Source organism: Meles meles, chromosome 7, assembly GCF_922984935.1.
Source record: "Meles meles chromosome 7, mMelMel3.1 paternal haplotype, whole genome shotgun sequence".
In the NCBI taxonomy this organism is placed as follows: Eukaryota; Metazoa; Chordata; class Mammalia; order Carnivora; family Mustelidae; genus Meles; species Meles meles.
Window position 1 is genome coordinate 118,517,794 of NC_060072.1, and position 17,511 is coordinate 118,535,304.

Consider the following 17,511-nt stretch of genomic DNA (forward strand, 5'->3'; position numbering starts at 1 on the left):
CACAGAGCTGGAACAAACAATTCTAAAATTTGTATGCATCCAGAAAAGAATCTGAACAGGGGAATGTTGAAAAAGAAAACCAAAGATGGTGGCATCACAATGCTGACTTCAAGCTATATTACAAAGCTGTAATCATAAAGACAGCATGCTATTGACACAAAAACAGAAACATAAATCAGTGGAACAGAATAGTGAGCCCAGAAATTGACTCTCAACTCTATGGTCAACTAATCTTCAACAAAGCAGGAAAGAACATCCAACGGAAAAAAGACAATCTCTTCAATAAATGGTGCTGAGAAAGTTGGACAGCCATATGCAGAAAAATGAAGCTGGACCATTCTCATACACCATACACAAAGATAAACCAAAATGGATGAAAGTCCTCAATGTGATAAAGGATTCCATCAAAATCCTAGAGGAGAACATAGGCAGTAACTCTTTGACACTGGCCACAGCAACTTCTTTCAAGACATGTCTCTAGGGGCACCTGGGTGGCTCAGTGGGTTAAAGCCTCTGCCTTCAGTTCAGGTCATGATCCCAGGGTCCTGGGATTGAGCCCCGCATCGGGCTCTCTGCTCAGCGGGGAGCCTGCTTCCTCCTCTCTCTCTCTGCCTGCCTCTCTGCCTACTTGTAATTTCTGTCTGTCCGGTAAATAAATAAAATCTTTAAAAAAAAAAAAGACATGTCTCTAAAGGCAAGGAAAACAAAAGCAAAAATGAAATTTGGAACTCCATCAAGAGAAAAAGCTTCTGCACAGCAAAGGAATTAGTCAACAAAATCAGGAGACAACCCATGGAAAGGGAGAAAATATTTGCAAATGACATTACAGATTAAGGGGTCATATCCAAGATCTATAGAACTTCTCAAACTCAACACCCAAAAAGCAGATAGTCCTATAAAGAAAAGGGCAGAAGACATGAACAGACACTTCTCCAAAGAAGACATACAAATGGCTAACAGACACATGAAAAATGTTCAACATCACTAGCCATCAGGGAAATACAAATCAAAACCCAATAAGATACTGCCTTACACCTCTCTGAATCGCTAAAATTAACAAAGCAGGAAACAACAAATGTTGGCAAGGATATGGAGAAAGGGGAACTTTCTTACACTGTTGGTGGGAACACAAGCTGGTATAGCCACACTGAAAAACAGTATGGCGGTTCCTCAAGACATTAAAAATAGAGCTACCCTATGACCCAGCAATTACACTACTAGGGATTTACACCGAGATACAAATGTGATCCAAAGGGGCACCCCAATGTTCATAGCAGCAATCTCCACAATAGCCAAACTATGGAAGGAACCGAGATGTCCTTCAACCTGGACATCTTGTTGATGAATGTGGTTCATCACCACACGAATGAAGATGTGGTTCATATATACAATGGGATATTACTCAGCCATCAGAAAGGGTGAATACTTACCATTTACACTGACGTGAATGGAACTGGAAGATACCATGTTGAGTGGAATAAGCCAATCAGAGAAAGACAATTACCATATGGTTTCACTCATATGTGGAATATAAGAAACAGCACAGAGGATCATAGGGTAAGGAAGGAAAAACTGAATGGGAATTCATTAGAGAGGGCGAAAAACCATGAAAGACTCAACTATAAGGGACAAACTGAGGGTTGCTAGAGGGGAGGTTGGTGGAGTGATGAGGTAATTTGGTGAGGGGCATTAAGGAGGGCACATGATGTGATGAGCAGTGGGTGTTATATGCAACTGAGAAATTATTGAACACTTCATCTGACACAAGTATATACTATATGTTGGATAATTGAATTTATATTTTTTAAAAAAGTTATCTACAATTACTATACTTACTACTGACTCTTTCCCCTTTAGAAGTTCTTTTTTTCTGTACTTGCAGATGGATTTTTGACATTGAATCTTGAGGCTCAAGCACAAGATTTTCTGGTACTTTATTGTGAGCTACATAAAGAGTGACATTTAGTTCAATAAATGGAAAAACAAATATATTGTGAGATTCTATACTTTCAAATTATTGAAAAATGTATAGAAATATTTTCTTATATTTTTAAAAAGTTGTAAGTAAATTATCTTAATTCTATATCAATATAAAAAAGTAAGAAGAGTTTTAATAGATATATATTGAAAGTATCTCATTATTTTACTAATATTCATAGTTCTCAAATGTTTGAATTTAGTCTTTGGTTTTCTTAATACTTTATATTAAAACACAATTATAGACCAAGCAATGAGAATATGTATATACAAGATTATTCATTACAGCATATTTGTAATTGCAAAATGCTCAAAATCACATAAATGTACAAACATAGGATATTAGTTTGATAAGCTAAGGTATATAGTATAAACTATGGCAATATTGATTATGGTATATAATATGGTTCAAACAACTGTACATGCAATTATAAAAGGAAAGAAAAAAGATCTCATCAAATTGGGAGGAATTTCTAGGTTATAATATTAAAAGGATTAAAAACTGATAGAGAGGTTATCTAGTGAATTCTCTTTTAATAAAAACAAAAAGGAAATTTTAATGTATATACCTTTATAAAATGAAACATGAGAAATAAATGAGGAAAAAAGACAGTTTTTTTCCAAAGTCATTGTAAACCATGCTTGCTGAATTGCACTAAACTACTGTTAGTCTAAGAATATCCCTAGCACTAATGAACAGCCTATGATGTAGTAAATTTCTAAGGCCCATTTTTAATAAACCTCCAAAATTGCTTTTCCAGTGAGCTGAGGAGATAATATAATATGGACTCTCCACCAAGGATTCATTACCAGATAGTGGTCCGTAAGTGACCCAACCCATAGCCACACTAGAGGCCAAATGGTGATGATATCTATGATTAACACAAGTGTTCTTCCTTCTGCACTTCTCAGTAAACCTTGAGATAACCAGAGACCTCTCCTTCCCACATCACCTACTTCTACCCAATCTTTCAACTTTCAATACAAACAAGAACCAGAGTTAGGTCGAGGTCCCTATATCCCCAACTGAGACATAAGGATGTATGCTTAGGTCATACTTCAATGGGAAGGAGGATGAGAATTGAATTTCTAGGACTTTTGGACATTGATATACATGTGATTGTGATCTCTGTAACCACTGACACTAGGCTGAGGGGGGAAATAGATAATGTCCAATTGCTCTGGGTTTGAGTTCACCAAGTGAGACCCTTAAAACTCAACTAAGGGTATGTCCCTACAGACCACTAAAAATCTCCATTGCTGTGGCTTCCATTATTGAATGTATTAGTGTATAGATGTATTTTCTACATATATCTGACTCACTTTTACCCCTAAGCCCTAGTGGCAACTGCTATATTTTAGGATCATTTTAGTTTGGCATATATAAAGCTATAAACCTACCAGGCTACTAGTGCCTTGGAATTTTGCCATCTAAAAACAACTACCTGGGGGAGAAGAAAAAAATATTTCCCTTCATTGGTAAGTTTAATGAAACAAAAGTCCTCCATGACAATTTTCTCTATTCATAAGCCTTTTCACTCTGTGCGTAAGGCCTTGGGTGCCTAGAGACACAATTGATTATAGTCAGCTCAGCACCACAGTACAGAACTTGATGTGGTGTCACTTGGAACTGTGACCTTCACAGAGGTTTACTGCCCAGACTGAGTGAAATAGGTATGTAAAAATTGCTATCACAAATGCCTGTCCTCGCATCCCTGTTCACACAGGTTAATTAGGATCATAAGCTTACCTTATGTGGAATGCCTTATAATATACTTTTACTGTCCTTCCATAAGCCCTAAAAATGAAAAAAAAAAAAAAGCCCTTCTTCCAGATCAAGTACTAACCTTCCACTAATATTGATGACATTCTCCTCTAGACCCACACTAGAGCACTACCCACAAGGACGAGATACTGCAATAACTCACATGCAGCAACACAGCTGGACCATGAATATATACAAGGTACAAGAACCAAAAACTCAAGTAAAATATTTGGGAACAAAATGGAAAGGAGTACCCTTTCTCACTTGAAGCTCCAAGGAGTCAGGTTTCTTTTTTCCCTTTCTAGCCCAACAAATACAAAGGAGGCCCAGCAATTGGTGGAACTATTCAGCTACTGATACTCTCATATTACCCATGCAGGCATCTCAATGGTATCCATCTATAAGGTTACCAAAAAGGCTTCTACCTTTGAGTGGGACCCAACCAACATGATGCCTTATAGCTCCTTCAACAGGCCCATCAGGCCCCCTTTTTGTTTAGTTCCTTTGATCTACATTTGACTTTTGAGTTGTGGTTCTTATCAACGTCTCTACAAATTTGAGTCTATGACAGAAGGACAATGCCACAAGTCAGAGGTGACTTGTTGGGCTACTGAACCCAACATCTGCCTCAAGGGTATATACTCCTTGAGATACTATCAATCTGTTGTTGGGCCTTAGTGGATACTGAGCACATGACTCATGGATGTGAAATAGTCTTACATCCAGAAACCAACAAAAGTTATGAATACTTTGACTTTGTTCTCCAATTAGGATATTTTAAATCAAAGTGTAGTAAATTTTCTACAAAATATATGCTCATACACATATTCATGAACCACAGAAAAACCATCTTTTGATATGATTAATTTTAAAAAATTTAGTGATGTATAATTACTATACTTACTAGTGAGTCTTTCCCCTTTAGCAATTTTTTGTTCCTTTACTTGCAATTGGATTTTTGACATTGACTCTTGATGCTCAAGCACAGAATTTTCATCTGTCAAATTATCATGAGCTACATAAAGAGATGCATTTAAAGTACTAAATAGAAAAACAGATCTATTGTGAAAATTCTTAAGTTTCATACATAACATCTATAGCAGCACTTTCTTTCACATGAACATCTATAAATAAATTACTATAATGTAAAATCTGACATGAAAATGTGATGAGGATTTTTAATGGGTAAGCGTTGTAGCTATCTCCTTAATTCATGAACATTTCTTGCATTAAATATGTTTTTCTGTCTATTTTTTTGTTATTTATACTTTGGGTTAATGCATATTAATATGGCAAAAGTGAAAATTTATATGTACATTATCATAGCCACATTATTTTTCATTGCAAAATAATCAAAATCTCATAAAATGTCCAAATATAGGAAACTGCCTGAATAAACTAAGTTCTATCCCATCAACTATGGCATAGTATAAATTTTCATGACTAATGTGATAAATAAAGATCTTTATAAACTGGCTTAGATGGATTTCTAGGAGACAATAATAAAAGGGAAAATGGTAATTGGGCAGCTAGCTACACCTGCACAATCTGAGAAAAGGTCAGGACACAATATATGTGTACAAAAATAGATAACTATATCAACAGAACAGAAAACCAGAAATGAACATATGATAATTAGGCCAATTAATTTTCAATAAAGCAGGAAAAAATATCCAATGGAAAAAAGACAGTCCCTTCAAAAAATAACTGGACAATAACATTCAGAAGAATGAAACTAGAGCACTTCCTTACACCATACACAAGAATTAACTCAAAATGGATTAAAGACCTAACTGTGAGACATGAAACCATCAAAATCCTAGACGGGAACACAGATAGTAACCTCTTTGACAACATAACATAACAACATCTTACTAGATATTTCTCCAAAGGCAAGGAAAACAAAAGCAAAAATAAATATTTGAAAAAACTTCATCAAAATAAAAAGCTTCTGCATGGTGAAGGAAACAATCAACAAAACTAAAAGGCACCTTACAGAATGGAAGAATATATTTGCAAATGACATTTGATAAAGGTTTAGTATCCAAAATCTATAAAGAATTTATCAAATTCAACACCCCCCCAAATAATCCAGTACAGAAATGGGCAGCAGACATGAACAGACATTTTTCCAAAGAAAACATTCAGATAACTAACAGACACATGAAAAGAAGCTCAACATCACTCAAGGGAAAGGCAAATCAAAACTATAATGAGATATCACCTCCCACCTGTCATAATGGCTAAAATTAACAACACAGAAAACAACAGATATTGGTGAGGATGTGGAAAAAGAACCCTTGTACACTGTTGGTGGGAATGCAAACTGGTGCAGGCACTCCAGAAAACAGTATGGAGGTTCCTCAAAATTTAAAAAGAGAATGTCCCTACTATCCCAGCAATTGTACTACTAGGTATTTTCCCACAGGATACAAAAACACTGATTTGAAGGAATATATGCACCCCCATGTGTATAGCAGTGTTATAAACAATAGCCAAATTATGGAAATAGCCCAAATATCCTTCCATTGAATCTTAACATGAGTCAAAGAGGCCAGCCAATTTTTACTCTGCACTCTCAGCTTTCAAAAATGAAAATGATGAGGGGGTAGGCCACAACCTGATGCACCCCCAGTGGACACATATGGACCTCTGCTAAGGAAAGAAATTAACTCAAAAATGGTGTACAATTGTATTTCTTTCTTTTTTTTTTTTAAGATTTTGAGAGAGAGAAAAAGAGAGCAATCATGAGTGTGTGGAGGGAGGGCAAGGGGACAAGCAGACTCACTGCTTATGGGGTAGCCCAACAAGGGGCTTGATCCCAGGACCACAGGATTATGACCTGAGCCAAAGGCAGAATCTTAACCAACTGAGCCACCCAGGTGTCCCTGGACAACTGCATTTCTTAATCCCTTTTTAATAGTAGTACAGGCATGGTTGTAATCACAACCTTTGACATCAGAATGACAAGAATACAAATAATGCTGTCTGGTTTGGGGTCTGAGGCAAACACCAATGGAACTTACCCAGACCAGGCTTTGGGTCCTCTTGGGTCAATAAAAAATTCCATTATTATAGTACCAACAAATAAATTTATTATTATTAGAGATATATCATCTATATGCAACTACACTCACATCTTCCAAACCCTGATGGAAATTTCTGCAGTTAGAGCCATTTTGGAGGGGCATAAGAAGACTGTGAACCTACCTAATTGCCAGCACCTAGCACCTTTGTCTCCAAAAATCTTCCTGGGAAAGAAGAAAAAAGCTGCCTTCTTTGTTGAGCTTAAGACAACTAAATCTGCTTGAAACTGTATCTGCATTCAATAAATAAGTTGGTTCATGTGCCTGGCCTTGAGTTTATATTATAGATACTCAATTGAGTTTGGTCATTCAATCCATAGGACAGCCCTTGCTAATATTGACACTGTGACTGTTGTAGAAACTATTGTCCAGAGTGTGGGAACTTGTTATGCAGCAACTGATACTGCAGTCCTTTTCAGTATCCCTCTAGATGGGAATTATTAGGATCAGTTCTCCTTATGTGTAAAGGGTACAACTCATCACTCACATGCTTCCACAAAGCTATCTAAATTTTCTATCTCTCATCAATACAGAGATCATAATCTGGAAAAGATCCCCAATACCAGAAGGAGGAATAGCCTTCTCTGCTATTCATAATAGCATCCTATTGGGTCCAGACAAGGAGCTAACCATCAAGGATTGGACACCCTGCTGATGCCTAGATGGTGCACTTGATGGACCATTTTTACAAAGTTTGAGTACCTACTACCCAGTGAAATTCCTGGCCATGATCTACAAGGGGTATGGTGTCTCATTCCATAAGAGAAGACTTGCTTTGGCACACTCTGTTCTGACAATTATAAAGGAGACCTGATGATTGATCTAACTACTCACCTACTTGTATTCTCAATGCCTCCCATCAATGGAGTTATAAGAAAGGTCATTTACTTTTAATGGATCCACAACCATAACAATTACCTGGAAGCCCTCAAACAAGCCACTGAGGCTACCCATCCTCTGGGCCCCTTTGATCTATTTTGCTTTTTGAGTTACAGATCTCAACAATCTTTCTATTCACCACTTGGAATTTAAGGAGGAAAACACTGCCATAGTTCAGAGGCTTCTGTTAGACTTCTGAATCCATCATCTCTAGAAGTAATTAGCTGAAAGATATACACTCTTTAAGAAAGAATTAGAAAGAAATAATCTATTTTTGGGCTTCAGTGGATACTGAGCATATGACCCATGATTATGAAATAGACTCAATACAAGCAATTCCAACCAGAAGTTATCAATAGTTTTGCTTTTGGTCTTTGTCTTAGGATATTCACACCTTAAATCAAAGTACACAAATTTCTATAAAATATATGCCCAAATACATATTCATGGACCAAAATAAAAAAATCTGATGAATATAATTTAAAATAATTTAGAGTTATCTATATTATACTTACTAATAAGTGTTTCATTTTGGGTAGTTCTTTGTTTCTTTAGTTGCATTTCTGTTTTTGACTTTGAGTCCTCATGCTTTAACATAAGGTTTTTGTCTGGTACAGTATCATGAGCTACATAAAGAGATACACTTATTATTATTCACTAACCCAAAAAAAAAAATAGATCCACTGTGACAGCTCTAGAAATCAAATTTACAACAAGTATGTGGCAGTATTTTCTCTTTTATAAATAGAAAATATAAGTAAATTACCATAATGCTAGAACTAACATTATGGTGAGAAGAATTTTAATGTGTGTGTGTTGAAGTAGAAATAATGAAGTAACTGACTACTTCATTATTTCACAAATATTTCTTGGCATAGAATATATTTAATATTAGTCCCTACCTTTTGGTTACTTATAGTTTAGGTTAATATATATTCATAGACTTAACAGTGAAAATGTATACATATAAAATTATTCATTATACTGTATTTATAATTGCAAAATACTCAAAGGCACCCAAATATATAAGAATATGAGATTGGTTGAATAGCAAAGTAACATCAGCTATGATGTACAAGTGATACAAAGAGTTATACATGCAGTTCTTTTTTTTTTTAAGATTTTATTTATTTATTTGACAGATAGATCAGAAGTAGGCAGAGGCAGGCAGAGAGGGGAGGGGGAGAAGCAGGCTCCCCGCTGAGCAGAGAGCCCAATGCAGGACTCTATCCCAGGACCCTGGGATCATGACCTGAGCCGAAGGCAGTGGCTTAACCAACTGAGCCACCCAGGCACCCTATACATGCAGTTCTAAAAGTAATTTTAAAAATCACTAAAATCCAACTTGAAAGGATCACTATGAGGTAAGGTTATGTGGGAAAAAATGCAAATGGGAAGCTATCAAGTATACTTTTGGGAAAAAAATGGAACGGAAAAAGAAAATACTTACCTTTAGAAAAATAAACACAAGAAAGATAAACCAGAAAACAAAGTAGTTGTTTACCAAAAATTGTGTAGATCCTGCATGTGGAGTTGCCTGCAATTACAACTGCTAGATCTAAACATGTCCCTGGTAATGATGACAGCCTATATTGCAGTGAATTTTTCTTTAATTAAAAAATATGTAGGATGCCCAGGATCACTTTGCCTAGTGACCCAAAGAAACCATGGATAGGTTACCACTAACATAAAGGCAGTAATCTTATTAAACTTAGGGACAATGGAACTTTGTGAAATGTGTCACTGAAGACTCCCTCATTCAGAATGTCTTTCAGCCTTCCACTGTATACTGATACCCTCCAGAAATACTGATACCTCCACTGAACCTAGAAAATGGTACTACCCAACAAAAACAGAAGGCACGTGGACTCACCTGTGGTAACAAGTCTCAGTCATTAATTAAAAAAAAAAAAAAGGCACAAGGACCTGGTATCCAAGTAAAATCTCTGAGAGTAAACTGGGAAGGGGCTGTATGTCTCATTCCATAGGTGATAATTGCTAAGCTTTAGTTTGTTTAAGATCCAATAAATACAAAGGAGGCCCCAAAACTGGTAGGACATTTCAGCTACTATAATGTTTTGGCATTCACCATGAGATCATCCTGATGACATTCTTCTATCAGGATACAATAAAGTCTCTATCTTTAAGGAGGACATGAAAATAGAATGCCTTTGGGGGAGGGTGTCTTCCAACATGCCACCCATTCTGCCCATCCCGATGGCCCTTCTGACTCACATTTGTGTTTGGGTTACAGATCTCAGCAACCTCTTATTTCAGTAATTAGACCCTATGGCAGAAGGATACTGCTAGAGGCCACTGATGCCAACTGGGATTTTGGTACCATAGGCTTCTAGAGTCAGCTGAGAGATGCAGTACTTCTAAAATACTATTACTGACCTGTTATATGGTCTCAATGATACTGAGTGTATGACCCATGGAAATGGTCTTATGCCTAGAAAAACCAGCCAAAAGTTATGAATAGTTTGGCTTTCATTCTCTAGTTATCCTGCAGTACTCACAATTTTGGTGAAACTATAAAGTTACTATAAAACATAAGCTCAAATAATGATTCATGAATGAAAGAAAAAATCTTTTGATCAATTTAAAATAATTTAGAAAATGACATCAGCAAGATGGCAGGCTAAAAGGTCCCAGCGCTGAGTCTGATGTAACACTGAATTAACAACCATTCATGGATGAAATATATTATGAGAGCTCCAAAGTTCAGCTGAGAGGTACAGCACACCAATGAAGCATAACATCCAAAAGCAGCTGTATTTAAAAGGGTAAGAAAAAACAGTTTCACCATATCCATGTCACTCTTCCACAAAACTATCACAGCTCAACACTGACAAAGACACCTTCATTCTCAATCTCTCTCATGGGGGAAAGAGAGAAGGAAGCAAGTACCAGGCTTCCAAAGCCTTTTAGGATGATGCCTGAGGGCCCATTCTATCTCACCTTTCCTAGAACACTGAAGAAATTAACACGGCTGGATTGTCTATAGACAACTAGAAGACCAAGCTCTCAAATAAAAAAACCTAACTTTATACCTCAAAAAACTGGAAAGAGAAGAACAAATTAAGATAAAAGTTAGCAGAAAGAAAGAAATAATAAAGGTTATGGCAGAAATAAGGAAGTAAAAATAGAAAAGTAACAGAAAAAATCAACTAAACTAAGAGTTGGATTTTTGAAAACATAAAACTGAAAATCAATAGCCTGGCTAATAAAAAAGAAAAAACTCAAGTAAAATCACAAACAAAAGAGGAAATATTACTTCTGATGTCACAGAAATTTTAAAGAAAATCATAATGGAAAATTATGAACAATTAAATATCAGCAAATTGGGCAGCCTGAAGAAGTGGGTAAATTCCTAGCAATGTACAAAATACCAAGACTGAATCAGGAAATAGCTTGAATTGGTAAAAAGGTGGTTAAAAACAATCAAAAGCCATTCAACAAAGAAAAGTTCAGATGAATTCATAGATGAATTCTACCAAACACTTAAAGAAAAATCAGTAACAATCCTTCTTAAACACACACACACACACACACAGAGAGAAGGTGTGTGTGTTTTTGTGTATGTGTATGTGTATATGTGTGTGTACACACCTATGGGACAGTTCTATTTTAAATCATTTGGGTTGATATAACAATATATCATGGGATGGATAGCTTGTAAACAACATAAATTTATTTCTCATAGTTCAGGAGGCTGGGAAGTCCAAGAACAAAGATGCAGCAAGGTCACATTCTGGTGAGGGCCCCATTCCTGACTCTAAGCTGGCACCTTCTCACTCTGTCACATGACAGAAGGGATGAGAGATATTTTTGGGTCTTTCTTATAAGAAGGAACACTAATCTCAATCATAAGCACTTCACCCTCATGACCTAAGAACTTCCCAAAGTCCTCACTCCTAATACCATTACATAGATTGTTAGGTTATTGGGATTTCTTCTTATAAAATATGGGGAAACACAATTATTCACTAATAGAAAATTCTGAAATCTCTTTTTATAAGGCAAGCATTACCCTGATACCAAATCCAAGGATTCCATAAGAAAATAAAACAATGGGCCAATATCCCTGATGAACATAGATGCAAAAATCCTTAACAAACTACTATAAAAGAGAATTGAGAGGCTCATAAAAAAGATCATACATCATCACCAAATGATGATTATTTTAGGGAGGTAGGGATAGTTCAAAATGTGCAAATCAATCATTATGATATATAACATTACAAAGGATAAAAACCACATAATCACCTTAACAGATGCAGAAAAAACATTTGACAAAATTCAACACCTTTTCATGATATAAAACTCATGTGAATTTTATATCATCATTGAACTATACGTCATTGAACTACATCAAAAACTAATGATGTACTATATGGTGGCCAATTGAACATAATAAAAAATATAAATTAAATAAATAAACAAACAAATAAACTCACCTCAACATAATAAAGGTCATACATGGAAGCCCACAGCTAAAATAATACTGAATTGTGAAAAGTTGAAAGTTTTTCCTTTAAGACCAGGAATAAGAAAAGGATACCCCCTTTCCCCACTTTTAAACAACACCATACTGGAAGTCTTAGCCAAAACAATTAAGTAGGAAAAAATACACAAAGCACCAATTGGAAAGGAGTAAGTAAAACTGTTTCTATTTACATATTATATATAGAAAACACTAAAGTCTCCACAAAAAACAAAAACCTGTTAAATAAATTCAGTAAAGAATCAAGATACAAAAGCAATATACAGAAGTCAGTTGCATTTCTATACATTAATAGTAGAGTAGGCATTAATTTCCAAAATATATTGGGATCCCAGAAGAAGAAGAAAGAGAGGGGCAAAAGGTATATTGGAGCAAATTATAGCAGAGAACTTCCATAATTTGGGGAAGGAAAGAAGTATCAAAATCCAGGAGGCACAGAGAAACCCCCTCAAAATCAATAAAAATAGGCTAATACCCTGTCACCTAAGAGTAAAACTTAAAAGTCTCAGAGACAAAGAGAAAATCCTGAAAGCACCTCAGGACAAGAGATCTGCAACGAATGAAAAAAAAAAGTATTAAAGTAAAGTATAAGGTTGGCAACAGACCTATCCACAGAGACCTGGCAGGCCAGAAAGGGCTGGCAAGATATATTCAGAGCACTAAATGAGAAAAATATGCAGCCAAGAATACTATATCCAGCTAGGCTGTCATTGATATCTCTCTCAAGGAGAGATAAGAAGCTGCCAGGACAAACAAAAGGTATTCAAATTGGCAAAGAAGTCAAACTCTTTCTCTTCACAGATGACATACTTTATATAGAAAACCCAAAAGACTCCACTCCCAAACTATTAGAACTCATAGAGCAATTCAGTAATCTGGCAGGATACAAAATCAATGTACAGAAAACAGTTGCTTTCTTATACATTAATAATGAAAATATAGAAAGGGAAATTAGAGAATCAATGCCATTTACTATAGCACCAAGTACTATAAGATACCTGGGAATAAACCTAAGAGGTAAAGGATCTGTATTCGAAGACCTACAGAACACTCATGAAAGAAATTGAAGAAGATACAAAAAGATGGAAAAGCATTCCATGCTCATGGATTGGAAGAATAAACATTATTAAAATGTCTATACTGCCTAGAGCAATCTATACTTTCAATGCCATCCTGATCAAAATTCCACTGACATTTTTCAAAGAGCTGGAGCAGGACAAACAAAACTAAAAGAATTTGCAAACATCAAAGCAGCCCTACAAGGAAATATTGAAAGGGGTCCTCTGAGCAAAGAGAAAGCCTAAAAGTAACAGACCAGAAAGGAACAGAGACATTAGACAGTAACAGTCACCTTACAAGCAATACTATGGCACCAAATTCAGATCTTTCAATTGTTACCCTGCATGTAAGTGGGCTAAATGTCTGAATCAAAAGACATAGTGTATCATAATGGATTAAAACAACACAAGACCCATTGATATGCTCTTTCCAAGAAACTCATTTTAGACTCAAAGACACCTCCAGATTTAAAGTGAGGGGGTGGAAAATAACTTGCCATGCCAATGAACATCAAAAGAAAGCTGCAGTGGCAATCCTTACATAAGACAAATTAGATTTTAAGCCAAAGATTATAATAAGAGATTAGGAAAGACACGATAGCATACTTAAAGGGTCTGTCCAACAAGAAGATTTAACGATTTAAAATATCAATGCCTCTAAAATGGCAGCAGTAAATTATATAAACCAATCAATAACAATATCAAAGAAACACATCAATAATAACACAATAATAGTAGGGGACTTTAACATCTCCCTCATTGAAATGGACAGATCATCGAAGCAAAAGATCAACAAGGAAATAAAAGCCTTAAAAGACAGACTGGACCAGATGGACATCATAGATATATTTAGAACATTCCATCCCAAAGCAAAAGAAAACACATTCTTCTCTAGTGCACATGTAACATTCTCCAGAATAGATCACATCCTGGGTCACAAATCAGGTCTCAGCCAGTACCAAAAGACTAGGATCATTCCCTGCATGTTTCAGACCACAATGTGTTGAAACTAGAACTCAACCACAAGGAAAAGTTTGAAAGAACTCAAATACACCATGGAGGCTAAAGACCATCCTACTACTAAAGAATAAATGGATAAACCAGGAAATTTAAAAAGAATTTTAAAAATTTATGGACACAAATGAAAATGAAAACACAACTCTTCAAAATCTTTGAGTCTCAGCTAAGGTAGTCCTGAGAGGAAAGTATATAGCAATACAAGCCTTTCCCAAGAAACAAAAAAGGTCTCAAGTACACAACCTAACCCTATACCTAAAGGAGCTGGAGAAAGAACAGCAAAGAAAGCCTAAACCCAGCAGGAGAAGAGAAATAATAAAGACCAGAGCAGAAATCAATGAAATAGAAACCAAAAGAACAGTAGAATAGACAACAAAACTATGAACTGGTTCTTTGAAAGAATTAATAAGACTGACAAACCCCTAGCCACTCTTATCAAAAATAAACGAGAGGGGCGACTGGGTGGCTCAGTGGGTTAAAGCCTCTGCCTTTGGCTCAGGTCATGATCCCAGGGTCCTGAAATCGAGCCCCGCATCGGGTTCTCTGCTCTGCGGGGAGCCTGCTTCCTCCTCTCTCTCTGCTTGCCTCTCTGCCTAGTTGTGATTTCTCTCTGTCAAATAAATAAAATATTTTAAAAAAATAAATGAGAAAGGACCCAAAATAATAAAATCATGAATGAAAGAGGAGAGATCACAACCAACACCAAAAAAATACAAACAAGTATAAGAACATACTATGAGCAACTATACGCCAGCAAATTTGACAATCTGGAAGAAACGGATGCATTCCTAGAGAAGTATAAACTACCAAAACTGAACCAGGAAGAAACAGAAAACCTGAACAGACCCATAACCAGAAAGGTGATTGAAACACTCCTTAAAACTCCCAAAAAACAAGAGCCCACGGCCAGATGGCTTCCCAGGGGAATTCTACCAAACATTTAAAGAAGAATTAATACCTATTCTCCTGAAACTATTCCAAAACTAGAAATGGAAGAACTTCAAACTCATTTTATGAGGCCAGCATCACCTTGATCCCAAAGCCAGACGAAGACCCCATCAAAAAGGAGAATTACAGACCAATATCCTTGATGAACATGGATGCAATAATTCTCACCAAAATACTAGCCAATAGGATCCAACAGTACATTAAGAAGATTATTCACCACCACCAAGTGGGATTTATTCCCAGGCTGCAAGGTGGGTTCAACATCTGCAAATCAGTCAATGTGATACAATACAGTAATAAAAGAAAGAACAAGAAACATATGATACTCTTAATAGATACTGAAAAAGCATTTGACAAAGTACAGCATCCTCTCTTGATCAAAACTCTTCACAATGTAGGGATAGAAAGTACATACCTCAATATCATAAAAGCCATCTGTGAAAAACCCACAGCAAATATCACGCTCAATGGAGAAAACTGAGAGCTTTCCCCCAAGGTCAAGAACATGGCAGAGCTGTCCACTATCACCATTGTTATTCAACATAGTACTAGAAGTCCTAGTCTCAGGAATCAGACAACAAAAAGAAATAAAAGGCATCCAAATTGGCAAAGAAGTTGTCAAACTTTACTCTTTGCAGATGATATGATACTTTATGTGGAAAACCCAAAAGACTCCACTCCCAAACTGCTAGAACTCATACAGGAATTCAGTAAAGTGTAGGGATATAAAATCAATGCATAGGAATCGGCTGCATTTCTATACACCAACAAGACAGAAGAAAGAGAAATTAAGGAGCTGATCCCCTTTACAATTGTACCCAAAACCATAAGACACCTAGAAATAAGTCTAACCAAAGAGGCAAAAAATCTATACTCAGAAAACTATAAGTACTCGTGAAAGAAATTGAAGAAGCCACAAAGAAATGGAAAAACGTCCCATGCTCATGGACTGGAATAACAAATATTGTTATTCTAAACTAGGTAGTCTAAACTACCTAAAGCAATCTATACATTTAATGCAATCCCCATCAAAATACCATCTACACATTTAATGCATCTACACATTTAATCTACATTAATCTACATATTTAATGCAATCCCTATCAAAATACCATCAACTTTTTACAAAGAAGTGGAACAAATAATCCTAAAATTTACATGGAACCAGATAGGACCCTAAATAGCCAGAGGAATGTTGAAAAAGAAAACTAACGTTACTGGCATCACAATTCCAGACTTCAAGCTCTATTACAAAGCTGTAATCATCAAGACAGCATAGTACTGGCACAGAAACAGACACATAGATCAATGGAACAGAATAGAGAGCCCAGAAATGGACCCTCAACTCTATGGTCAAATAATCTTCCACAAATCAGGAAAGAATACTTCTCCAGTGGAAAAGGACAGTCTCTTCAACAAATGGTGTTGGCAAAATTGGACAGCCACATGCCAAAGAATGAAATTGGACCATTTAATTATACCACACACAAAGAAATAGGCTCAAAATGAATGAAAGACCTCAATGTGAGACAGGAATACATCAAAATCCTTGAGGAGAACACAGGCATCAACCTCTTTCACCTTTGCTGCAGCAACTTCTTCTTGTGCACATTGCCAAAAGCAAGGGAAGCAAGAGTAAAAATGAACTCTTGGGACTTCCTCAAGATCAAAAGCTTTTGAACAGAAAAGGAAATAGTCAAAAAAACCAAATGACAACTGACAGAATGGGAGAAGATATTTGCAAATGACATATCAGATACAGGGCTAGTATCCAAAATCTATAAAGAACTTATCAAACTCAACACCCAAAGAACAAATAATCAAATTAAGAAATGGGTAGAAGACATGAACAGACATTTCTGCAAGGAAGACATCCAAATGGCCAACAGACACAAGAAGAAGTGCTCCACATTGCTTGGCATCAGGGAAATACAAAGCAAAACCACGGTGAGATACCACCTCACACCAGTCAGAATGGCTAAAATTAACCAGTCAGGAAATGACAGATGTTGGCGAGGATGCAGAGAAAGGGGAACCCTCCTCCACTGTTGGTGGAAATGCAAGCTGGTTCAGCCGCTCTGGAAAACAGTATGGAGGTTCCTCAGAAAGTTGAAAATAAAGCTACCCTATGACCCAGCAATTGCACTACTAGACATTTACACTAAAGATATAAATGTAGTGATCCAAAGGAGCATATGCACACCAATGTTTATAGCAGCAATGCCACAATAGCCAAACTATGGAAAGAACCTAGATGTCCATTAACAGATGAAT

At 36.2% G+C, this 17,511-nt stretch overlaps 1 protein-coding gene across 1 annotated transcript in view; it reads right to left on the reverse strand.

Annotated features, from left to right (window-relative positions):
• The window catches only part of CCDC7 (coiled-coil domain containing 7), a 387,945-nt gene that overhangs the window by 172,200 nt on the left and 198,234 nt on the right, over nucleotides 1–17,511 (reverse strand). Inside the window, exon 10 of the mRNA XM_046011852.1 lies at nucleotides 8,223–8,333. Within this exon, the coding sequence (XP_045867808.1) occupies nucleotides 8,223–8,333 (111 nt within the window). The remainder of the gene's footprint in view (nucleotides 1–8,222; nucleotides 8,334–17,511) is intronic.